Here is a 26,767-nt window from a genome sequence, read left to right as displayed (position 1 = left end):
AATATCGTCTTTAAAGGGAATAACACAGCGTGAAAACCCTGGTTCAAATACTTGGCAATAAAAGTTGTGATAGTTTGTAATTCTAAGTTGAGTGGAAGCTTAGACATGGCTTGCTCGACAGTGCTCTGGTTAGCAGCAAAGAAAAACAGGCTGCCATTGGGGAAGCAATGTCCAAGCTTCCACCCAACTCAGAAAGGGTGACGAGGGTTACCCCCCCATTTATCTACAACCCAAATGAAGATGCTGTGAAAGACATTTTTAAAAGGCTGTTAGGACAAATTCAGGGAGTAAGTCACAGATTTTATGTTGTGTTTACCTTTTCAGTTTTAGCTTTTTTTAAATATGGCACTTTAGTATATCGGTTAATGTTATATGTTACGTTTATTTAAAATAATGTACCACAAATTTAACACCAGACTGTAATCTAGACTGTTTTCATTACTGCTTGAGGACAGTTCATGCAGAAGATATATTTTGTTTTATTTTGAAGTACAATAATAATAAAAGCATATCTAGATGTTGTTTAGCTAAACAGATACTTAACTTAAGAACAGCCAGTGAGTACAGCTTAAACAGCTTAATTGTTTAGTGCTTCTTTATGATTTACTATTTACTCATATTCCATACAATATTTACCATACTCAACTTTTGTTGAATTACATGTGTTACAAAAAATATTTCAGAGGATTTTCTTGACACGTGTCACACGCAGCTTTATAGTGCTTGAAATGTTGCTGTGGATCAGCATCTGATGAAGCTGGTGAAATAGAGATTTTGAGAAGTGTTAAAAATCAAAATGTGTTTAGATTCAGTAAAATAATAATACATCTTATTATTAAAATCTTACATTTTGCAACAGCATGTTTTCAATCTCGGACTGTGTTAGATTTCTAGTTGAGGTAATTTTGAAACGGCTTCCAATCACACCCACTGAGAAAAAAAAATGCTTGGTTATCTTTACATTTCTACACTGTTACAAGTAAATAGTGTTACACTTGAAAAAGTTCAAAATGTTATACTACTGGCCTAAAGTCAAGCCCTAGGTCTGATAGTCACAGTTCACCACCGACTAAGAATCTGTGTGACGTATTTTCGTGTTCTCTGCATAACTATACCCTTCCTGCCCACGCCTGCCATTAGGCATAGTGCCAATAGTTTTATGTTGATCTGCTCTGGGTATTCCTATTCTATTGACAATACTTCTTTACAGGGACTAGACGAGCTGTGTGCGTGTGTGCATTTCCACATCTGTGTCAGCAATGAGTTCAAGTCAAAGCAGAATGTGTTTATTAGAAGGGCTGTCACAAACATTTGGACAGCTAGTTCGTGTGAATATTTAGTTCAGTACTGTAATTAACCTTTTATTAAGGATCATGATAAAAATGTTCAAGCAGCAGATTTTTTTTTTACTTTTTACAATTCAATTGAAATATTATGTCTTAAGACTCATCCAGGACAATGATGTTCTAGTAGTGTTTTAGGGGCTTTACTTTGTCTTTCAACTGATGAAAAACAAAGAACGTATTCAGTTTTGCCATGAATTACTACTACAATTACTGTCTAAGCTTAGAGGTATCTTTGAATTATTAGTCTGTTCTAACTAGCTGAGGTTTTTCTTGGGTAAATAGCAAAGCACTTTTGTAAGTCGCTCTGGATAAGATGCCGTAAATGTAAATGTACAATGTACATTAACCGTTACTATACATATAACCTACATCACTAAAAACTGGATTCAACACATACAGAAGCGTTTTAACACTGAGATTATTCTGGGAATTTATTCATACTAAAGTAAATCAAGAGTATGTAATGCATAATAAGCTGCAGGCTTACCTGGGACAAAAGCAGTGCTTGCCGTCACTGTAGATAAAAGTAAAAGATTTTAGTCCTTTTTGAGAGAATCTCAGTAACACAGCCACTGTGTTAGGCTTTCCCATTTATATTTAAAGTGGTGAACTGTTTCTTTCAATTCACAGTTTTGGTTCATTTGGTCCCCTGTTAATGTCCAGCACTTGGAAGGGGTAGAGCAGAGACAGAGATGTTGCATTCGTATGTAGTATTAAGCTTATTGTGTTCCATTAATAAATCCATCAGTGTTACATAAAAACAAAAAAGGTTTAACCTGGGCTGCATTTTTTTGTTTGCTTCAACATATTATTATTATTTTTATTATTACTATAATTTAAATGTTCCTCTATTTATTAAAATACTAATATTATATCAATAGTTTTCTGTTATTAGCTGAATTACAGCTCAGAAATGACCATAACGTTTAGTGCCAAAAAACAATACCCATGAAGTTTGTTGACTTCACTATCTCAAATTAAATACGAAAACTGCTAATGCATAATGCAGACTATATCGTAAGACATGGGCACTGGTGTGCTGTGACTGTAGGCTTGAGGACTTCTGTGTCTTAACAGAAATAATGTGTTATTTAAGTATACCTTATTTTTCCACAACTTCCACATATTAGATAGCTAATAGTTAGCATTATGCTTATTTTAACAGGGACTGTAGAGAATGATGGCAGGAAAAGCAACATCCAGTAGTTTCAATGACACAAAAATGTTTTGGGTTCCTACTAGTGCACTGTACCTCTCATGATTCAGACAGTTAGTACAACATAATTTATAATTGGCCCTATGTCTTCAACACAGGTAAGTAATCATTTTAGCATTTTTTCCACCTGGGAGCCCCAAAAAATGAATTACTGAATTACTGTAAACATATAGAGTCTAGACCCTTACCTGAGGTGATAGTTGTAGTTGGTGTGACTGTAATATACAGAAATAATTGTATTCAGGATTGGATATGGGTAACGTTTGATTTCAAAACTAACATCTAATAGAATCCTTAAGCAAAGAGTACAGTGCATTACACATATAGAGACTAGACCCTTACCTGAAGTGGTAGTTATAGTTGGTGTAACTGTTATATACACAAATAATTGTATTCAGGATTGGATCTGGGTAATATGTCCAATTTCAAGCTGATAAGATTCTTAGGCAAAAGCTAAAGTGCATCACACATATAGGTTCTAAACCCTTACCGGAGGTGGTAGCTGTAGTTGATGTAACTGTAATGTACAAAATTATTTGTATTTAGGACTGCCTTTGGATAATGTCTGATTTCAAAACAAACCGCTGACAAGATCTTTACGCAAGAACTACAGTGTATCACACACATATAGAGACTAGACCCTTACCTGAGGTGGTATCTGTAGTTGGTGTAGCTGTAATATACAAAAAATGTCTTTAGGATTGGATCTGGGTAACGTCCAATTTCAAGACAAACAGCTGATATGATTCTTAAGCAAGAACTACAGTTCATCACACATATAGAGTCTAGACCCTTACCTGAGGTGGTAGCTGTAGTTGGTGTAGCTGCAATATACAAAAAAATGTCTTTAGGATTGGATCTGGGTAACGTCCAATTTCAAGACAAACAGCTGACATGATTCTTAAGCAGAAAGTAAAGTGCATCACACACATATAGAGTCTAGACCCTTACCTGAGGTGGCAGCTGTAGTTGGTGTAACTGTAAGAAACGAACATGATTGTCTTTAGTATTGGATCTGGGTAACATGTCCAATTTCAAGCTGATAAGATCCTTAAGCAAAAACTAAAATTCATCACACATATAGGTTCTAGACCCTTACCTGAGGTGGTAGCTGTAGTTGGTGCAACTGTAATGTACAAAAATAATTGTATTTAGGATTGGATCTGGGTCCAATTTCAGAACTTGTAATAATTGTATTTAGGACTGCCTTTGGGTAATGTCTGATTTCAAAACTAACCACTTACAAGATCCTTACGCAAGACCTACAGTGCATCACACACATATAAAGAGGTGATATCTTACCTGAGGTGGTATCTGTAGTTGGTGTAACTGTAATATAACAAATATGTAACATTGTCCTTAGGATTGGATCTGGGTAACATGCCCAATTTCAAAACAAACATCTGATAAAATCCTTAAGCAAAAAGTACAGTGCATCACACACATATAGAGTCTAGACCCTTACCTGAAGTGGTATCTGTAGTTGGTGTAACTGTTATATACAAAAAAGAATTGTATTCAGGATTGGATCTGGGTAATATGTCCAATTTCAAGCTGATACGATCCTTAAGCAAAAAGTACAGTGCATCACACATATAGGTCCTAGACCCTTACCTGAGGTGGTAGCTGTAGTTGATGTAACTGTAATGTACAAAAATAATTGTATTTAGGACTGCCTTCAGGTAATGTCTGATTTCAAAACAAACCGCTGACAAGATCCTTACGCAAGAACTACAGTGCATCACACACATATAGAGACTAGACCCTTGAATTGGATCTGGGTAACGTCTAATTTCAAAACAAACATCTGATAAAATCTTTAAGCAAAAAGTACAGTGCATCACACACACATAGAGTCTAGACCCTTACCTGAGGTGGTAGTTGTAGTTAGTGTAACTTTAATATACAAAAATAATTGTCTTCAGGATTAGATCTGGGTGACATGTCTATAGAAAGTATTTACCTCTTTAAGATTTTTGGTTACAAAACCACCATAAAGGCAAAGGAATACATATTTAAATCTGCGTGAGTGATAGTGCAAGAAGGGAACTAGTGAGGGAGGCCACCTAGACACCCATGATTACTAACTAAAGATAACTCCTAACAATTGTACTCAAATTTATTGCACTGTTATTAATAGTGTATAATTATTGGAGTAAATAAAAAAATCACTCACCTCTGTAGCAGACAAAGGGGTATGCAAAACCACAAGGAGAATCATTCCACAGGCCAGAGTACCAGAGCCACATTGTGGTGCAGTGTTCATTTCCTCCTGAATTATTTGGTTCTCCACTGAGCCAGTTCTCATAAGTGGAGTCGCTCTGGTCCGACCACAGTCTAGTTCTGTAAAGTCCGATCCAAACGTCTTGTCCTTGTGCTAAGTTTAAAATCTGTTGATTCTCTGTTGCGTTCCTGATGCTGGCCAGATCTGTGTAATGCTGTCTGCAATACTGTCGAGCAGTAGCGGCATTCACACTTATGCTGATCATAATATTACTGTTATTGGCTCCTAAAAAAAGGCAAGAGACAAGATCAGGCCTTACTGGTGTCAGTATATAACATGCTACACAATAATAATTATTTTTGTTTAACTCACCATTGTAACAAATTAATTTTGCTAGAAGGTTGCAATTCACAGATTTCCAAAATCCATTAGCCACCATCTGGGTACACATTTCTTTTCCATCATTATTATCTGGTTCATTTAAGTCCCAGTTCCTGTAGCTTCTCTCACCCACCCCATAGAAGGCATCATCATCCAAATACCATCTCCAGCTGTTCTGTACATCTTCATACTGCCCGATCCAGATCTGATAAGTGCCATTATATCCACTGTTGCTTATAACAGCCATGATGCTGCTTTGGTCATTAGCATTTTCAATTGTGGCCAGGTCAGTGTAGTTTTGTCTGCAGTATGTCTGTGCATCAGTCCAGGTTTTAGCCACAGACTCAAAGTAATATTGTCGCGAAAGGCAGGAGGAGAGGGCGAGGAGACCTATGAGTGAGAGACATTTTGAGTAACAAGTAAACCACCCAAAAGCATCATGTATATCTTTGCACACTACCATAAAATTATTCTTATGAACTGTGAGATGTAAAATGTACACTGTTCAAAGTATACATTCCTTGAGAAACGTCTAAAAAAATCTATCTAAAAAAAAATTTCTTAAAAAAACTAAACTGCACACTTACTGCATAGCAACAGGAGACAAAGCATTTTCGACAGTCGACTTTTTCTTCACCTGTCCGAGTCAGAGATGAAAAGTGAAACATTGCTTCTATCAGATTTCTACTGCTTTTATGCATATTTGAGGTTGGGCAGACTCTAAAGCTCTTCCTGTTTGTTTACAATGTTGACATGCTTGGTGGAGAAGGGTTTTTTCCCACTGTTCCTGTTTCCTTATTTTGCATTAACTATCTCAGCAAAATGCCTTCAGATAAGATCAGAAGTTCCAAAACAATTCAAATACAGTCATGGCCAAAAATATTGGCACGTCAGCACTTCTTTCAGAAAATGCTTCGCTTCTCTCAGAACACTGTTGTTACTTCTGAACCCATTGCTGGCCACTCCAGCTATTCTGCTAAAAAGATTATGGCTTCTTCAGATAGGTTTGCATACATACAAAATAAACATGTGAATTACAAATTCAAAATTTGTAACTGCAACAACAGCAGTGACAGCAATGTTCAAATACAGATTGTATTATCTGCTCTCTTGTCTATATATTAATGCCCCCAAAGATTTTTTCTACCTGACAGCTCTGTAGTACAGTGCTGTGAAAATTATTTGCATAATGTCACATTTAAGTGTTCAGATCATCCAACCAAATTTAAATGCAATGAATTGCATGCGATCACTCAGGCTTCTGGACAGTGGAGCAGATGGATGCCAGTGTTTCAGGGCTCTGCTACCCTCTGGCTCTTTCCTTTTATTAACTGACAGCGTGTCCCCTATTACTAGCATCGGACCAGCTGTCACACACCAGACTGACCACCAGGCTCCCCTATCCCCAGTGTGAGACTAGCTTACTCTTAGCAGATTCTTAATGATCTGCCATTATATATATATATACAACTGGACAATACAACTGGTATATGTACAACTGGACAGTACAACTGGTGCTGTGTGACAACACCAGTTGTAAAAAGTGCTATCCAAATAAATTTGATTTGATATTCTGTGGACTGATATGTTAAAGGTGGAACTTTTTGGAAGACTTGGTATACTTGGCGTAAAGCTAACACCCCATTCCACCATAAAAACTCCTGAAGGAGAATGTCCACCTGTCCGTTCATGACCTAAAGCTCATGTGCAGTTGGGTTATGCAGCATGACAATGATCCAAAGCACAAAAGCATGTTCACCTCAAATGAAACAAAATTGAAGTTTGATATGAATCCCATTGAGATGCTCTGGCAAGACCTTAAATGCAAATTATGCTCCAAAATGTGGCTGAATTACAACAATTCTTCAAAGAAGAGTGGGGCAAAAAATGCAATGTAATGTACCCATTGCAAATTAGAGCAAATGTATGATTGCAGATGTTACTGCCAAATGTGACACAATCAGTTTTACATGTGACATGTATCTATCAAGCATCTCAGAGCAAAAGTGATAAGATAAGCTCTCATTTAATCTCTAATTATATTCAGTGTTGTGCAGAAGGCATTAACTGATAACAGACCTGCATTCTTACTCTGAAAAGCTGCATAAATATGGTCCAGTGTTTGCTTATTTCTGACATACTTTTCAAACTCATTTTCCCACCCAGAAAAAATGAGTTGCAAAATTACTGAATGTATGTCCACTCCTCCACTGTCACTCTGTATTGCTCTATTTGTCAGTTGCTGTTTTTTGAAGAAGCATTCACATTTCATGCTAATACCCTGAATCCCATGTCAAAAAAAAAAAAAAAAAAACGCAATGGGTTGCTAGATTACGGAATAAGTAATTTATTGCTCACATACTCTTCAAAAAGTGGTCTTCATGATTTAATTGGTGAAACAGTGACTATATGGAACCATAACAATTCAACTGCTTTACTGGTTAAATGGTTCTTTCCATTGTGGGAAAATGCTAAATAGATCTAGTTCTATAAAGACCATTTTAAGTGAGCATTTCTAATTAGCTACCAGCTGTAGCTTCCCTGTGCCCACATACAAACCGGATTCCAAAAAAGTTGGGACACTAAACAAATTGTGAATAAAAACTGAATGCAGTGATGTGGAGATGGCAAATGTCAATATTTTATTCGTAATAGAACATAGATGACAGATCAAAAGTTTAATCTGAGTAAATGTAACATTTTAAAGGAGAAATATGTTGATTCAAAATTTCATGGCGTCAACAAATCCCAAAAAAGTTGGGACAAGTAGCAATAAGTGGCTGGAAAAAGGAAATTAAGCATATAACGAACAGCTGGAAGACCAATTAACACTAATTAGGTCAATTGACAACATGATTGGGTATAAAAAGAGCTTCTCAGAGTGTCAGTGTCTCTCTGAAGCCAAGATGGTAAGAGGATCACCAATTTCACCATTGTTGCGCAGAAAGATAGTGCAGCAATACCAGAATGGTGTTACCCAGCGTAAAATAGCAAAGACTTTTAAGTTATCATCATCAACCGTGCTTAACATCATCAAAAGATTCAGAGAATCTGGAACAATCGCTGTGCGTAAGGGTCAAGGCCGTAAAACTCCACTGGATGCTCGTGATCTCCGGGCCCTTAAACGTCACTGCACCTCAAACAGGAATGCCACTGTCAAGGAGATAACAGAATGGGCTCAGGAATACTTCCAGAAATCATTGTCAGTGAACACAATCCACCGTGCCATCAGCCGTTGCCAGCTGAAACTTTACAGTGCAAAGAGGAAGCCATTTCTAAGCAAGCTCCACAAGCTCAGACGTTTGCACTGGGCCAGGGGTCTTTTAAAATGGAGTGTGGCAAAATGGAAGACTGTTCTGTGGTCAGATGAGTCACGATTTGTTCATAAGCCTGCATCACTGATGGTATGGGGTTGCATGAGTGCTTGTGGTTCTAGAACAACATATGCTCCCATCTAGACGTCATCTCTTTCAGGGAAGACCGTGCATTTTTCAACAAGATAATGCCAGACCACATTCTGCAGCAATCACAACATCATGGCTACATAGGAGAAGGATCCGGGTACTGAAATGGCCAGCCTGCAGTCCAGATCTTTCACCTATAGAGAACATTTGGTGCATCATAAAGAGGAAGGTGCGACAAAGAAGGCCCAAGACGATTGAACAGTTAGAGGCCTGTATTAGACATGAATGGGAGAGCATTCCTATTTCTAAACTTGAGAAACTGGTCTCCTCTGTACCCAGACGTCTGTTGAGTGTTGTAAGAAGAAAGGGGGATGCCACACAGTGGTAAAAATGGCCTTGTCCCAACTTTTTTGGGATTTGTTGATGCCATGAAATTTTTAATCAACATATTTCTCCTTTAAAATGTTACATTTACTCAGATTAAACTTTTGATCTGTCATCTATGTTCTATCACGAATAAAATATTGACATTTGCCATCTCCACATCATTGCATTCAGTTTTTATTCACAATTTGTTTAGTGTCCCAACTTTATTGGAATCCGGTTTGTAAATAAGGGTTGCTTGACAGTGCTCATTAGATTGACTGTCACACAGTACAAGAGAATAGTCTAAGGAGATCAGTGCAGATCTAAAAATAATGATTATAGATTTGCACAAGCCAGGCATGTTTGTTGGAACTATTTCTAGACAACCGCAAATTTCGAGATCAGTTCAAGCAATGGTATGTATGTTATTAGGAGGTGTAGCCATTAAACTGACACTTTCCCCTGAGAGGAAACTAGTTTTGATGGTCAGGGTGAAACCCAAGAACCATCCAAAGTGCAGGCCTGCCACGAACTGCAAGCTGCTTGAACATCAGTGTAACTGTCTACTGTTAAATGAGTTTTCACCATGGTCTGAGAGGCTGCCATTCCAGAAAGAATCTCCTGCTCCAGAACTTCAAGCTACAAACTATTCATTGTACTGTTTTTCAGATCTATTTTTTCCGAGTTGTCTTATAAGGACTTTGATTCAACTCCAAAAACACTGTATCACTTGATAATAGTGGTGCTCATTTCCATTGGTCCATTCATCCAGAATTATTTATACAGTGTTTAGAGCAGCTACAGGGTTTCAATGATGGCAAAAACTAAAAAATAGACAGAAATGTTAATACATGTCTTTCATTGGACAGCAGTGACATGTACAGTGCAGTTCATGAGTAACTGGACACATAGACCTTGCCAAGGGTTGATTTTTATTTTTTTCAGGTGAAATGTTTTCTTAGAGGAGTCTTTCAAGTAACTGGCATGGAACCATTCCAGGTTACTGGTCCAAACCAGTAAGACCTGTTTTATCAAGACTTGTCTTTTTAGGTATCAGTTGCCTAGTTAACATTTCCTTCCTCATTGGTCATGTTTTGAGATACACCTACCCAGACGGTGAATTCTGTATGCAGCCAATTACTGACTGTAGGTCATTTGTTGCTGCACCCTTTGTCTTTTCCACACACTATTTGTGTTGGTCCTTCATCAGTAACCAGTAAAACGTAGCACAAACGAAATCTTACACAAGGTAAAGTACATTTTATGCAGGAGGAAACAAGTCAGAGTGGTGCTTGGTGGCTCGAACTTGAAAAATGATAACATAAAAGCTCAGTAAAGAGAGGAGATTGTTGTCTTGCATCTTGTCTCCATGAGACTGTGATAATCTACATGTTGATAACTGGTGAGGAAGAGGAGAATTCATGCAAAATGTTCTCAGAATATAGAGAAAGCAAAAGAAAATAAATACACAAATAAAACACTCAAAAAGAGAAATTTCTCACTATCAAGACATCCCAAAATATTTTTTAAAAAGTCTAACCAAAATGAGAATATTTCTGTATGCTGTTTTTATGTTTTCTGATTACTTTAAGATGCTGTGTTATTATTTTGAGCTATTATCTCATTCTTTTAAGGCGTTTACATATTTTTTTGAGAAACTGTCTCATAATTGTAATGAAATATCCTTATTATTATTTGATTTAATTAAAAAATGTTTTTTTGGATTAAATTTTAGGTGACTTTTCTGAGAGGTTTTGTTGTAGATTCCCTCTTGCTTGATGGAGAACTGCTCGCAGACTGCTAAGCAGTAATGGGTTGAGAGCAGTGCCAATGCTTATGACAAGACAAGACAAGACAACCATATTCACCATTAGTGTCGGACACTACAAACAATTTGGTTTCCGCATTTGACCTATCCGTGCAGTGAACACACACACACACACACACACACACACACACACACACACACTAGTGAAACACACACAGTGACTGTGAGCACACATGCTTGGTGCGGTGGGCAGCCATTGCTGCAGCACCCTGGCAGAAGAGGGTGAAGGGCCTTTCTCAAGGGCTCAACAGTGGCAGCTTGCTGAGACCGGGGATTGAACCCGCACTGTCATCAACAGCCCGGAGCTCTAACCACTGAGCTACTACTGCATATAAATTTTTTTTAAATAAAATAAAATAAAAAAAAAGTGTTACTGTCCAATCACCGTCTTCATATTAACTACAAGAAGTAAATCACACACTCAGTGGGATCTTCTCCACTAATGCCATTATTTTAAGTCATTCAACAATCACGTATTAATATTTATGCAGATATGGGCTATCGTTACAGCAATTAATTTTTTGTTGTTATATTATTATTTTATTTTAATTTTAATATTATTTATTAAACAGAAGTTGCTAAAAATGTATTTTTGCACCTAAATGTTTAGTCATCATTATTTTGGCAGTGCTTACAGGGCTAACTTGTGCAGTATGGCGTTTCAGTGATTTTCCGGTCAGGTGCAGTAGGAGGCAGTGTGCCGTGGTGCCGACCGTCAGTTTCACCAAAGAAGAAGGTGTCAGACTGGCCGCTGGGAGGGTAAGTCCTGCCATTATTATTATTATTTCAAAGGTCGAAACGAGTCTAGCTAAGATCTTTGAAATAACACAGTGAGAGGCTTTATCACTGTTACTGTGAAAACAGTAGTTAGCTACATGTAGTTCATGTAGGTCGACTTTGTGGCAGTGTGAATTGAGCTTTACAAATAAACAACAGTAACGCCACCGAGGACAGTCCGCAAAAACATGTTCACACAATCACTAGATAAAAATACTGAAGTATGAAGTTCCACACTGCTGCTATAACCCGCTAGAAATGAGATAGCTAGCAGTGTCGAAATGCACGTAGGCTGATGACCCCAGTGCAGTCCAAACTTCAGGGAGGGGGTGAACTTTGTGTTCTTGCCTTGTCTGCAGAGCCAAGTCACTTCAGGTAGAGCTGCAGGTAAGTTAGCCAGCTGGATAGCAAACATTTCCATGTGGTTTTGGTAAGGCTATATCAGTCCAGAGCTTTTTTATTAGACATTGCTGAAACGTTTACTGTCTAATTGAGGATTTCAGATTTCCTAAAACAGCTTGAACAGCTTGTAGAGAGCTACTTCTAGAGATGGAAAGTGTAGCACCAACACTGTAGTATTAATACAGGATTGTCTAAAACCCTACAGGTGTATAGTTTACTGTAGGATACTGAAGAAATGCTGCTATGTTCCTAGACGGGAAAATACACCTTGTTATTAAGACAGAACTGTAGTGTTACTGTAGGTCTTTTCTGTAAGAGAAACTAAGCAATGTCATTTCAGATCCTTTAAAAATATCACTGAAAGGCTGATGGGAGTTTATCTGTTGAAGGAGAAGAGAAAATGACGCTCCCTGGAATCTCAGAGGCCAAATACAGCCTGGATGAGAAAAAGGATGAAAACATCCCAGACTTTCCCAGTGGTCCTTTAGATGTGTACCGAAAAGCAGCATCCTTCAACTGGAAGGAGATGTTGAGGTTCATGGAGGGTGAGGAAATAATTGCTTTTAAGGTAACATGATAGGATTTGCTGTTTTTCAGTGAATGAGCTTACACATCTATATTCTTGACATTTTATTGATTGTGTTTGAATGAAACATGATTGAGTGATTTGCTTATTTTGGACAAATCTCATTTATCTTGTCTGATTAACTCTAATATGTGGGTTTCAGTATGCTTTGTTCCAGTGTTTTACTTCTGCCTCTTTTGACCTTGGATTGTTTTCTTTCTTCTCTTTCTTTCCCGCTTGGTGAGCAGCAGTACGTTTTTCGGACACTAGAGAATGACCCGCTTTTTGCAAGGCAGGCAGGTGAGGATGTTCCTGTGGAGCAGAAGAGGGAGCTCACTTTCCGCCGCTGCAAACAGCTGTTTAAGTACAACTTCCTGTCGCAGGATGAAATGATGCAGAGTCCCTGGAAAGTGACCGTGCTTAATGACAGTCTGGGCATGTACGACTGGTCCTTGGGGGCCAAATTCTTCCTCAACAAAGGGGTGAGCCAAGCAGAATTTATTTAGTCATTTTTATTGGTAATAGACTAACTAACACTTGGCAGTCTTTGTTTTGACCTAACGTTGCTACTTTGACATTACACAGGTATGCTATTCATTTATTCATGATTAATTAACATGTACCGTGACACTTGATCATTGTATTGTCTCCTTTCAGATGTTTGGAGGTACAGTGGCTAACTCTGGATCTCAGAGACACCACGGATTTGTACAAGACATTGAGAACATGATGGTAAAGTGTCCATCATACTTTTTTTTCTCCCATTCTGCCTTTTCTTCTGTACAGTTCAGTTCTGTAGCTCATGCATCTTTTTGGCTCAACATTTCTTCAAGAGTGTAGAGCAAACGTAACCTCTGTCTGTGTTTTGGAAATGGCACTAAATGACTGAAAAGTCTTGTCTGAAGTCTTGAAATATGTGTATTTAAATCATACTAATGATTTACGTTCTGTGTGACTTTCTGCTTCAGTATATACAGTACAGCGCTGAAGTGTTGAGCATCTAAGCACATTTAAACCCATTGATCTTGGCAGTAAGAGTGTTTGGTTGTTTGTTTTACTTGTAAAAACACCAATTCAACATTAGAGAACATGCAAACAAGCAAATATGCAGTATAAAATAACAAGAAGGTTGCATTTTGAAATAAGTAGACTACTTTTAAGAACTGTACCAGAATCCTTTAGGATGCTCCCAAGCAGTGCATGACTTTGTTGAATTCCATCACCAGAGGTCCTGATCTGTCATTCAGCACTGATTTGCCAAATCAGTTGTTGGATGATAACTATAAAAAAAAAAAGAAAAAAAGCTGGCAGTATTTTCATTTTTTACAAAACCTTTGCACAGTACTGTGTATGTAACGGTTCAGGGAAATGTTGTAGACTGCTTCATTGCATGGTAGGAGTTTAGTTAGACAATGTAAATGTAAAGTTATCTTTGTTTCCTTAGAGCTTAATGAGTTTCTGTTAAGTCATTTAAACAGTATTTGTTGTTGCGCGTTTAGATTTTTGGCTGCTTTGCACTGACCGAACTAAGCCATGGTAGCAACACAAGGGCCATGAGGACAACAGCTAAATATGACCCCAGCACTAAGGTACACTTTTCTCAGAACACCACTTACAGAACAATCTCATGAAAATGTGACCTTTCAGGCAGTAATCTGAGAGTTGCATGTGTAGCATAGGAAAGGCAGCTGTAAACTGCTTTATCTGTTGGAGGTGGCCTTCATCTGGGGTTACCTCTCTGCTATGTTTGCACACACAAAGTTCATGCTAAAAATGTTCATCCTGAATCTTTAAGGTTAGTCAGTTGACTAGATTACTTGATTACTTAAGTTACTTGATTACTTAGATAATAAGAAGGACTGTAATGATGATATTATAAAGGAAGTTCTCTCCATGCCTCTCCTCCTCTTATCTCTTGCCTCTTCACAGGAGTTTGTAATCAACTCTCCAGACTTTGAAGCAGCAAAATTCTGGGTGGGGAACCTAGGAAAAACTGCCACTCATGCCATAGTATTTGCCCAGCTTTACACACCTGATGGACTCTGCCATGGTCTGCACTCTTTTGTGGTTCAGGTATTGCAATCTCCCAATTTAGATTTGTTCATTTTGTTGCACTTTGTTCATTCACTGCTTTAGATTGCTGAAGCAAGTTAGCAATGTAACTGGAAATAAATAACACAATGCTTTCAGGTGGCTTGCTGTATTTTTTGCATTTCTAGATGTCTAGGCTTAAAGCAACGCTATAGGAAATCAGCAGTTTGCTTCTTCGGCTGCCCCTACAGTCAGTTGACACATACAGGACCGTCACTGTGAAAGAAGCGTGTGTACCGGATTGTACACAAATATGATTCCGGTCATGTAGCATTACGCAGGTCCCCTTTTTATCTGCCCATTTCTCCAAAGTTACATACTGCAGTTAGTAGCATGCTGAACCCTGAGTAACAATGACAAAGACGCTACTCTCCCTGCTACACTTCAGTAGAATATCACAGTGATTTTAAAGTTTTAAGATAAAAATGCTACGTAGTGTTGCTTTAACACTCAAATGTTCTTTGACCACTTTTAGTGCAACAGGTTTTGTAATGGGCTGTGGTTTTACAGTTATTTAGGTTGATGGAATGAGACCAGACTATACATTATCTTATATGAGCTCATTATTTTAATATTTCAGGTCAGAGATCCCAAGACATTGTTGGCAATGCCAGGGGTGATGGTTGGAGACATGGGAAAGAAACTGGGCCAAAATGGACTGGACAACGGGTGAGTGCGGGCAGTATAACTGCACACTGATGTTTTGTGTATATGAGGTTTCTACTCAGCACCATTAAAAATCTGATTCCTCTACAATACCACTAGATGGCACTGGATATAAAGTAAAATACTGTGCTCTCTGTTGAATGGCTTATGGTCTCTGTATTTGCAGATGCCTAATATTTAGATGGTTTTATGTACCAGTTTTGCAGTTTTTCACAATGTCAGGGTCCCTCTGGAAAATTTACTCAATAAAACTGGAGATGTGATGCCTGATGGACGATATGTGACCCCTTTTAAGGTCAGCACAAAATATTTTCTCTAAAAGCTGCACAGTGTCACCTTATTCAAACTAGTCAGTGTTAAAATGGACAATTCAAAACCAGTGAAAAGCACAAAGTTACATGTTACTACTATTATTTGTAGACTGCTTGTTGGTTTTGGACTGCAACATTCACACAGTAAAGAGCCCTAGGGAAAAAGCCTAAGCCAGCCTGTCTTATTCCAGACTCTGTTCTGAATGTACACATGTCTTCCATGTTTTCTTTTTAAACAAACAAATGTCTTTAGTGTAAGGGTGTAAAACTGTTGGCTTTTTGTAAATGATGGAAATCTGTGAAGAGGATCTTGGGAAAACAAACAGTAGAGTTGTTAGCTCAGATGCTGTTGCAGGAGTGATGCCTAACACAGAACGGTTTGTTTGTTTAAAATGTAAACTTGAGACTGAATGAAGTCTCATTTTTCAGTGTATTTTATTTCCTCCCTCAGGACCCTAATAAGCGTTTTGGGGCTTCTCTGGGTGCATTGTCTGGAGGCAGGGTGTCCATTACAAGAATGGCTGTGGTGAATCTAAAGTTGGCCATGACTGTTGCTGTACGTTTCTCAGCCACTCGACGTCAGTTTGGGCCCAAAGAGGATGAGGAGATCCCAGTACTGGAGTACCAGCTTCAGGTGCCTGAATTGCCCATCTCACTGATCTGCTAATATGACATTTGCATTGAACAGAAGATATCCGACATATTAGCACATGCCAATATTGTCACCGCCACTGATTAATCATGGAATATTGTATCCTGATTTTAGCCACATGCGTTTACACTTGGTAGTCAAATGCATCCCTGGTTAGTCTGACTGAAATCCGTTTGCTGTGGGAGATGGAATATGCAAATTCACTCAATGCTCTGTAATTATTACTGGTGGTTTTGGTTGTGGAATGTGTCTTGGAGAGACGGATGCATTTACACTGCTCTAACGTGTGGCTCAAATGTGTCTCAGACCACCTCCTGAACTGGTTTGAGCTATCAGATTTCTGTTTCTGTTTTGAATGCGTCTTGGGTGCGTTTACACTTGCATTTGTTTGGGGCTTGACCTTATGCAGATATAATCCTAATACTCAGGACTAGGGCTGAGCAACATGATGATATTTTATCGTATCGTGATACATTTTGTGATCGTGATACACAGTATGCTTCTCAAGGATATTGTTAGTGCTTAATAAACACTGATCATTTACATTTACATTTGTGGCATTTAGCTGACGCTCTTATCCAGAGCGATGTACAAGGCTACTTGTATTACAGAGGAGGGCCAATGTAGTGTTAGGAGTCTTGCCCAATGACTCTTATTGGTGTAGCGCAGCATAGTCAACCAGACCAGGAATCGCACCCCAGTCTCCCCTCATGGTGTGGTAGCTCACTGGCAGGTAGTGGTGTTGTCTGTTGTGCCACACGAATCGACTGCAGGTTTCATTACACGCAGTGTAATTAGATTTAATTAGGTGAAGTGCAGCAGATGTTGAATAAATATCAGTGTATGGGAGAGTATCTAATTAGTATTTTTTAACTACTGATGTTTTTAGTCTGTAATGTATTGTGATAAATATTGTGTATTTGGGAAAAATATTTAAATATTGTGAAAAAGTATTTTTACCATATCGCCCAGCCCTACTCAAGACTACTTAAGACGCATGTAGTGGTTATTTGTAGGACCATAAACAAAAAAGAAAGGCCTTTCACCAGAGCTCTGATTGTTTTATGGGCACCTTTATCTGTTTTTTCAAGGTGAAAGTTGTAAAAGTGTGTCCTGGAAGTGTGTTTTATTTATTGAGGATTAACCTTTTTGGTCATGTGTTCTCTGTTCCAGCAATGGCGCCTTATTCCCTACTTAGCAGCCGTTTATGCCCTGGATATTTTCTCCAAATCCTTCTTCAGTAATTTTGTGGAGTTCCAAATTGGCCTCTTTATGAAGGACAATAGTGACAGACAGGTACACTGTTGATAAAATGCATAATAAAAGTATGTCTACAAAATAACCCCATTACCAGTTTCCTGAGTGTGTGTGTGTGTGTGTGTGTGTGTGTGTGTGTGTGTGTGTGTGTGTGTGTGTGTGTGTGTGTGTGTGTGTTTTTTGATTCTTAAGGCTGATCTAGGTAGAGAGATCCATGCTATGTCTTGCTCCAGTAAGCCACTGGGTTCGTGGACAGCCCAGCGAGGAATCCAGGAGTGCCGTGAAGCTTGTGGAGGACACGGATACCTGGCCAGTGAGTAATCGATCTTTAATTCCCATTGGACATAACAGCAGGTGTGTTGCATTAGTCGTAAAGACTTTATTCATCTAGAGTGTTGGACCAGATAAACTAACAAATGTAAGTTCCTCTTATGTTCATTGTTTAGTGAACCGTCTTGGAGATTTCCGCGATGACAATGACCCAAACTGCACATATGAGGGAGATAACAATGTCCTGCTGCAACAGACCAGCAACTATCTACTAAGCTTGCTGCAACACAAACAGCAGGGTAGGTTCCTCCGTACACAGTCCACATGCCTATACAGATTAGTAGAAGGAGGAGGCGTGTTCTGCTTTTCAGGTTATAGTGGGTGATTTCCTGAGCGTGTTGTGGCTGTTAGAATGTATCAGAGTAGCTTTGGTGAGACAATGTATTTAGATTGACTCCTTTCTTTTGCTCTTGCTCTTGCTCTGATCTCCCCTGCACACACTCAATTATAGGTAAAGGAAGGATAGAGTCTCCTCTGGAAACAGTGAACTTCCTGAATGACTGGAACAGGATTTTGCAGAGCAGGTTCACAGCTGCTTCAGTGGACGAGTGCATGGACTCAGCAGGTGCGTCAGCCTCTAGAGAGGGGAAACTTTTTAAAAAATGCCTAGATACACATTCTTGGTTCTCTTGATGTTGTGGAGTTACCATAGTCGATTAAATACAATATCTCTCTCAATGAGAGAAGTATGTCTCTAAAAACTGTTTCACACATTTATACCATGCTGTTTCTAGGTGCATGAAGGAACAAAGTGTTAAAACACTTCATCATAAAATTAAATACTAGTTAACCCTGTTGTTCTTCATATTTTCTGATGGGTCAACAAGTTTCTCAGTTGAGTAAACAAGTGTGTTGTTTTTTTTTTTATGAATGATCCTTTTTTTAAACAGAGTAAAGTGACTGATTAGGCTGTTTATCCATTTGGAAAAAGGATGTCTGAACATCTTGCATACAGACTGTGATTTTCCAGTCTAGTCCTGCTGTACTCTTTTGCAGCACATAAGTGGTATGTGTGAATGGCCAATACATACAAGCTGTAAGGTAGTATGTGTGAAACAAGCCTAAGGCACACCTGCCTGAAGCAATGTTTAACGCATGTCATACTTAATGTTTTTAGAGATAAACACAATATGCTGCTGCGGGGGGTTAGGGGTTTGTTTTTCCATGCTCATGCTGCCCCAGATTTTCCAGAATGACTCATAGCATCCATGAATGGAGGGGCTAAGCCACTGTCTCCTAAAACCCCAGGAAAGGTTTCTTAGAACACTTTATAACACATACAGTGTCCTGTTGCATGTGTGTTTTACCGTAATAAGAATGTTCTTATATGCTGGAGACCCATGGAGAGTTGCTCATCCTGTAGCCTCTGCAGCACATCTGCTCTACATCTGTACTCTGTTACTGACTTCATTCTTCAACTCGTGACTTAACTGGCTGTTGCCTGGGGACCAGGGTCAGAAGAGCTGAGCTTTAATTGGACGGGGAGACGGGGAGGAATACTTGCTATGTGTCACGCTCTGTCACCCAGCATAAAACATGAGCAATGTGTCTGAGGAACTGTGCAACTAGTCACCACATGGAGCAACACTGTATAGAATGTTATAGAATGATTTTGTCAATGCAATTTTATACAAACATAGTCTTTAAGGGGAAGGAAAAGGCATCTTTAAATTTTAGTGCAAGATTTTTATGCATTTAAACCATTGGTGCCTCTATATTTTGCTCCTAAACGTTCCTCTGCTTTAAATTTGATGGTATCAGAAACACTGTGTCACTAGCACATGTTCATTGTAGGCCAGCGAAGCAATGACACACCACAGTCTGTCTAAATCCAAGTGTTTTTTTCCATATAACAAAACTACAGTGACCTCACCTACCAACCCAGACCAGCTGTTGTGCCAAATGGCACATTATTAAAAGTGCCAACAAATCAAGCAACTTACATGACTAGCGTCATTACATAGAAGTTGCTTTTGGCCAAAAAGGCAAACCCTGGGGTCTCGTTATCTTCCAAATTACAAAAACAAACCTGCTCTTTTCCTTTCTATGGCTTTTTTTTGTAGGATCAGTTTCAAATGTGACTTTTGGGCAGAGTTCACCTAAATTCTGAATCACTTGCTTTTTATTATCTGAATTTACTTGAAAGAGTTCTAAACGCTTTTTCCTGAACTTTCCTATTTGGCTTTTGGTTTAACCTCATATATCTCACCTTTCATCTTTTATATCCTAAACTTTCGCAAAAAACATGAGGTGCATACTCTGTTGTCATAGTTTTTAATCCAAGACCTAAACAGGTGTGGATGTGTGCAAAGTAATCTGATCTGATAATCCGATCCAGTTTGGCTGCGGTCGCTCCATCTGTTTTCAACATTATCACTAATATCTATCCCTGTACATTGACGTCTCCTCAGGTTTGACTTGCTCATTTATCAGCCTAGTTTAAGTGAACTTCATCTACTGCAAGTTCGCTGTCAAACCTTGTGTCTCCGAAATGGCAACTTTACAGGAATCAGGAGAGCTCTTCTTAACACCTGATAAGACACAATAAAAAAAAAAAACTGCTGCAGATTTACATTATGCAAAAAAAATGGAGACGCAAGATTTTTGTGTGGCAGCGATAATAAGAATCTTTTCTGATATTCTTGTGACATTTTTGTGTCAGTGTAATTCTGCGACCTTGTATTTGGCAATTGCTCATTTTGTGCACATCACTGCATAATGGAACATGCCATATTTTATTTATATCACATTTTGTTTCCAGTGCCTCTGGCAGCATATAAGTGGTTGGTGTGTTTTCTGCTTGGGGAGAGCGAGAAGAAGCTGACCCAGCAAAAGGCTCTGGGGCTGGGAGACTTTGAGGCTCGCAATAACAGCCAGGTACACCTGCACTGTACTCTAATCCACACCTTAGTACCTAGTCTAGTGCACACACATAGCACTTAGTGTTCTCTGAAGTAATTGTGCTCCATCCAATGCTTTTGGGAAGAGATGGGGTGGTGATCAGCTTTTGTCCCTGAATGCAATCAGATCCTTGCAGCAATGCTTCAATATCTAGTAGAAAGCCTTCCCTGGACAGTAGAGACAGTCACTCCAACAAAAGCAGAATACACTTTTTTAAATACTATGAAACTATGAATGAGCAAAATGTCCCAATACTTTTGTCCATATAGTGTAAATTCTATCCCATGATAAAACCTGTTTCGGCTTTAATCCAGATCAGGCCACACTTGTGAAGCGTTTAACAGATGTTTTGGTGTCTTGGATCATATCCAGTGTTCTAAAGGCCATTGCATTTGGCTTTTGAACCATAAATCTCTTTAAACTTGGGATGTCAGACTAAGTATGGAGAAGACAAACAACACAATTCATTTCCCAACGTGAAGGGGTTCTAAAGAGCCCTGGTCATGTTATGGAGGTTCCATTTGTTTGCCACTAAGACTAAACACCCTTCAGTATAATGGGCCTTTACAGAGAATCGACTTCAGGCCCACAGTCACAGTTTGTAGGTTTCTAATGACGTTACTGCATCACTCACACTTGAACTGAATTAACTTCTCCAATTAAATGTAACAGAACACCTAGAACCACTTGTCATCATTACACACATGGAGACAAAGTAGAAAGGTGTGTACTCTGTGTTTTGAACGTCTGGCTGTGCCGAAATGACATGCGAGGGGCTACAAGGCCTGATGTTGTAATAACAAGAATTTAGAGAGATGGCAGCTGTTCAACTCCACCCAAAATGTGCCTGACTTCACAAGTTGCACCCCACCCTCCTTCTCCTCTCTGCTTGACTTCAGTTTGTCTTCAAGTGTCAGACTCGCTCCAAAACAGCACTTGTCCTGCCAAGTGACCTCAAATAAGGACTATGTGAAAGAGGATGGGGTTGGTTTAAAAACAGAGTTGAAGGCTAATAAAATGAACAACCCCCAACCCGCTTTATGGTTGTTTCAAAGGAAAGAGGTTTATGATTTCAATTCTATGTGAAAGATTGGGATGAAAAATAAAATGCAACTTAGAAAATGTGTCATAATCTTAGCTCCCCTCTCCCAGTGTGCTCAGTTAAACTGATAAACAGTCATTTTTTACTTTTGTGCATAGAAAGTTTCTGTAATCGGATAGGATAGGATAGGATTTTTTAGTTAAATGTGTGGAAATTGACCAAGTGTCATTAATTTTTGGTGTTTCCACAGATATTAATTTCCCTGAAAAGAGCAGACACCCTGTTTTCTGAAATATGGTTCATGGTGATTGATCTTGCAATATCTAGGTTAGGTTTAAAAGGGCTGGAGTATTTAATGAACACTAACTTGACCTGAACTTTCACCATCAAAAAGTCAACACAACCCAAAACATGATAAATCTACCCCCATACTTCACAGTTGGCACTGTACTTCTGTTTTTCTCTCCAGATGTATCTTTGCTGGTTGTGGTGGCCAGAGGGTTCATAACTCAGTCACTCATCAGCAAAGATTAGGTTGAAAAATGCTGGAATATTCAATTCAACTCCAAACTCACCTATGGTTTCACTATTTTTCTATATAGGTATATTACTGCCGTTCTTTGGCGATTGCCTACATTGAGCACACAGTTCTACAGCGATTCCATGACCTGACGGAGGATGAGGAAACTCCTGCAGGTCTCAGACCAGTTCTCAGGAGGCTCTGTGCTCTCTACGGCCTCTGGACCCTCACCAGTCACATGGCCGTCCTATACCAGGGTAAGCCTTCTGTGCCCTCTGTTATGACTCAAATGGAAATTATAGCACTAATTAATGGTTTTAATGCATCATTTTTCATCCAGCTGGACTTTTTATTTGTTTTATTAGGAGGTTATTTCTCTGGTAAGGAGCCTGCAGACTTCATCCAGAATGCTATTCTCATTCTCTGTGAACAGGTCAGAATTTTCTCAGCTTGAAAAACACCTGCACATAAATAAACACATGAACATATACTGTCTTATGCAAATATTTGGGCGTCCATGGCCAAATGACACATTTGTCTCTGTAGCTGATCAAACTAGCATTTTTTAAAATAGTATTTATAGCAAATCTCAAGTCTTTGACAATTTGATTGTTTATTCTTTACATTATAAATGTGGCCTGTGCACCCTACAGAGTCTACACTTTAGTGACACTCCCTTTTGCACAGCTTGCAAATGTGTTTTGTAGATAAAGTAAGTCTTTTAGTTTTTGTAGTGGAAGTCTTCCCAGAAGCTTCCCAGTTTGGTTGTCTTTAAGTAGTCAGTAGTTCTGAAATGTATTTTGGATCCTTAACCTGTTGTAGAACCGATCATCTTTTCAGCTTCAGCCTTTTAACAGATAATTTGACATTTGCATCCAGGATTTGCTGGTATGAGTGGAATACTGCTGTTCATGCATTATTGCCAATGTCAAAACCTGCTTCACAGTTGGCAAATTGTTCTTTTTATAAAATGCAGTTTCTCTCCCCTCCAAACGTACCTTTTGCAGATTGTGGACAAAGAGTATTCAAGCTAATTCTGTAACATCATTTAAACTTTGAGTTTTGAGTTTCTTCTTATCTTCCCATGTTTTTTCCATAAAGATTGTTTGTGTAAGCTATGCTGCACGTAGGAATGGTTCACCACCCTCTTTACTCAGCTAAATGTTCATGCAGGTTTGTGTCTTACCAGCACATGAAAGGTTATTTCAGCCTTCCAAACACAAGCATTTTCTTTGTTTTCCAGATCTTGATCTCCACAGTTCCCCTGAATTACTATTTCTTAAGAACAGTTTGCACTGAAGAAACTGCAAGCTGAAAATGCTTGGCAGTCTTCCAAGCATTTGATGTCCCCCCTGATGAGTTTATGAAAAACGTTAGGATTGGCTGAAAATCATGTGTTTTGTGTATATGTAAATGATTAGGTACAGAGGCTGCATTTACTACGCCTGAAGTAAAAAATAATGGCAAATGTGTCAAGGGTGCGCAGACATTGCATAAGCCTGTCTATTTAAACAAACAGATAAAAGCAGCTAGTGTGCTTTTGACTGTAATATTTGTAACCCTTACTGTCCCCAGCTAAAAGACGACGCAGTGGCTCTGGTTGATGTGATTGCACCTCCTGACTTTATTCTGAACTCACCCATTGGCAAAGCTGACGGTGAGGTAAGAGACCTGCTATTGCTCAACACTCAGCTGCAAAAACATACGTACACTTCCCTACACGCACCCACACACACATACACACTTGTGGTGATTATTTTTGCAGATTTAAAGTTTTTCTTTGCTTTATCATTGATCAGAAAATTTGGTGTTTTCTCTATAAACAAAGAACAGAAAGACAATAGAGTTAAAGAGTTGTTTGTACCCAGCACATTGCAAAGCAAAACAGGTGGGGTTAAGTGCTTTTCTCCAGGGGGATTAAAAGGAGGTGCCTTTACAGTATTTCAGTGCAAGATCTGTTTTCCCTGGTTCCGACCTGTAATTGAACCCTCATGATTTATTTCATAGTCCAGCACATTGAGCACACTACCATAGCAGTTTAGAGGGAGTCATCTTTGCCAAAGACTGTATAGTTTTTTTATGTGGTCCATTAATGCTGTCCATTTAAGTTCATAAACAACTATGCATAAATCTATTTGTAAGGTAAATCAGTGATTGTGAAGGCTTATGTTTCAGTTGATTCAGAGGGTACAGTGAAACCTCTATATGGAGTAATCATATTAACTAATATATATATATATATATATATATATATATATATATATATATACCTTGTAACAGTGTTTATAGGGGGGCATACAGTGCCACTATAAAAATCAGCATCACCTATTTAAACTGTTAAGCTCACTGTCTAAGTACTCTGAAAGAGTCCTTGTGTATTAACACTGTTGACACATTAGTAAACCACTACAGCTGAAAGTTGAGGAATTACTTCGCTATGTCTGCTTAGAAGCTTGTTCGATGAGCCATTGCCCTCAAGGTGATTTAATATCATTCCCCCCTCCGGTAATGTTATCCTATGTGAAAGGGCATGTTTGTTCCTCCCTTTAATACGTCCTCTCGACATTGTTGATCCATTGTCTGTCAGATCATACATTTTTGGGTGAATGGAAACAGACAGCCCTTTTATTAAAAATCTGAATAGGGACACCCAGACGTTTAACAAAACATTGAGACACACTCACACACAGCCCTTTTCACCGACTCCTCTAGTAGGTCACAGACACTTGAGGCTTGTTTATGGTGGAGTCAGTATTTACAGGAAAGTTACTCTCCATTCTGGCACCGGCTCCTTTCTCTGACTCCACTCCCTGTGTTCCTGTAAAGAGGATTTCTAACTTGCAACACAACACCCAGAATTGTTTGATGGAGGCCCACTGGTCAGGTCCTCAGAAACACTGCTTGTGTAAACTTTGTGACGGTCAGATTCACTAGAGAAGATTGTTAATAAACACATCAGGGTTTTTCCAGTGTTTTCAGTGGATTAAGCAAAGTTTGGCTGCATTTCATTAAGAGCATGTAAGCATTCATGCCCCATAACTCCTTTGTTTTTTGTGTTTTAGCTCTATAAGAACTTGTGGGCCACGGTCATGGCGGGCAAGAATGTTCTGGAACGTCCGTCTTGGTGGTCTGAGTTTTGTTCCGACAAACCTAAAGTGGGATCCCTACAAGCCAAGCTTTAATGTACAGCATTGTTTCACAAGACATCTCTTTCTGAAAGTTGTGCCTTGGCAATGTGGTGAACACAGCCCCAGGGAAAAATCTCTTTAATCAAGCATAATGTTGGCAGTTTTACTGAGGTATATTCAGAATTAACAGAGCATTAAATATGGTTGATTTTGATTTATAAGCTAAGAGGGTTTAGTTGGAAGATGTTGGTATTAAGTATTTCATAGGAAATCCTAACCAAGCTTTCTAACATCAGTACACAAGCAAAAGTGATTCATAGAATTCTGTTGAGGTTTTGCATAGTTGCTGTAATGCAGTGTTATATGCAAAAAATGTTTAACTTAACTTTGGAACTGTGGAATTGTTGCTATAATGACATTATTCTATTTGAAGGTTAAGGGACAAGACCTATATATACCTCCTATATTTTTTTATATTTTAAAAACCCAACATAAGTCAATGTAGTTGAATTATACCGTAATACAATCTGCAGGTATCATGTTTATGTTATCATGTTGGTAATTATATTAATTTAAGTGTACTAAGATCTACTAAGATCCAGTCTCTTGTAATTTGTTGTGTGGTAGAGATAACTGTCAGGCACCAATATTATGTTATGTGATAAAATGTGATAAACCATGCACATTTAAAAATATAATACATTTCTAAATTAACTATTTTTGAATGATCTATGAATAAATGTTGGCCATGCATGGCCATTTTTCTACAAGCAGGAATGTTTCGAAATATGGTTCCGATTTCATCTTGCATAAGTTGAACTTTCTCATCATAATGTAATTAAATCAAGATGAACAAAAGAACATCAAGGATAATTTCTCTGTGTTTAGCCTTACATATTACAAGTGGTTATAATCTTACTTTTAAAATGCACCTCTTACCATAAAGGAATTATAATGTTTACAAAACCAGATCCTGTGTCATGTCTTTTTAAATTGTATATTGTTGTAGTGAGATCTCTTCCACACCAACACTGGACAACAAAGCGTTGCTTTTGTCCAATTGGTATTTCCTGGGCTTGCCGAAAGCTTTGTGGTTTTCATAAGAATGAATGTAGAGGACGCCTCAACAGAGGTTTTCCATTTGATGGTGTAAAGCTCCTCAGTGGACTTCAAACAAGACACAGGTAGTGTGTTTTGAAGGAACCAGATGTGATAAGTTCCTGTGGGTTTGTTTTTTGGATTAACTACATGTTCTGGCTGCCAATGTTTAGTAGTTATTTATTTATTCATTGATTTAATGTTGCTTTTATCACAGGGTCAAGTCCTAGATTTTTCCTTCTGTTTATTTTCTCCCAGAGTT

General features: G+C 38.5%; 2 protein-coding genes across 4 annotated transcripts; one reads left to right on the top strand and one right to left on the bottom strand.

Annotated features, from left to right (window-relative positions):
• Positions 1-3,813: 3,813 nt before the first annotated feature.
• LOC140562715 (macrophage mannose receptor 1-like) lies at positions 3,814-5,779 on the bottom strand. Its single transcript, XM_072688574.1, has 4 exons — positions 5,755-5,779; positions 5,159-5,557; positions 4,739-5,071; positions 3,814-3,824 (listed from the first exon to the last, which is right to left on the bottom strand). Exons 1-4 carry the CDS (start codon positions 5,777-5,779, stop codon positions 3,814-3,816), a joined length of 768 nt encoding a protein of 255 aa, XP_072544675.1.
• A 5,713-nt stretch (positions 5,780-11,492) lies between these two features.
• On the top strand, positions 11,493-26,376 carry acox3 (acyl-CoA oxidase 3, pristanoyl). Of its 3 annotated transcripts, XM_072687629.1 has the most exons (18): positions 11,493-11,524; positions 12,334-12,512; positions 12,758-12,991; positions 13,167-13,241; positions 14,009-14,098; positions 14,439-14,582; positions 15,181-15,269; positions 15,465-15,561; positions 16,029-16,211; positions 17,403-17,525; positions 17,679-17,799; positions 17,933-18,055; positions 18,268-18,381; positions 20,578-20,693; positions 22,362-22,536; positions 22,645-22,712; positions 23,855-23,941; positions 25,342-26,376. In XM_072687629.1, exons 2-18 carry the CDS (start codon positions 12,345-12,347, stop codon positions 25,459-25,461), a joined length of 2,127 nt encoding a protein of 708 aa, XP_072543730.1. In that variant the 5' UTR covers positions 11,493-11,524; positions 12,334-12,344; the 3' UTR covers positions 25,462-26,376. The 3 variants fall into 3 exon arrangements, with proteins under 3 accessions (XP_072543730.1, XP_072543732.1, XP_072543733.1); XM_072687631.1 differs by lacking the exon at positions 11,493-11,524 and having other exon boundaries at positions 11,549-12,512; positions 12,761-12,991; XM_072687632.1 differs by lacking the exon at positions 11,493-11,524 and having other exon boundaries at positions 12,401-12,489.
• Positions 26,377-26,767: the final 391 nt, after the last annotated feature.

This window comes from Salminus brasiliensis, chromosome 9, assembly GCF_030463535.1.
Source record: "Salminus brasiliensis chromosome 9, fSalBra1.hap2, whole genome shotgun sequence".
In the NCBI taxonomy this organism is placed as follows: Eukaryota; Metazoa; Chordata; class Actinopteri; order Characiformes; family Bryconidae; genus Salminus; species Salminus brasiliensis.
This window is presented reverse-complemented; position numbering and strand designations above follow the sequence as displayed.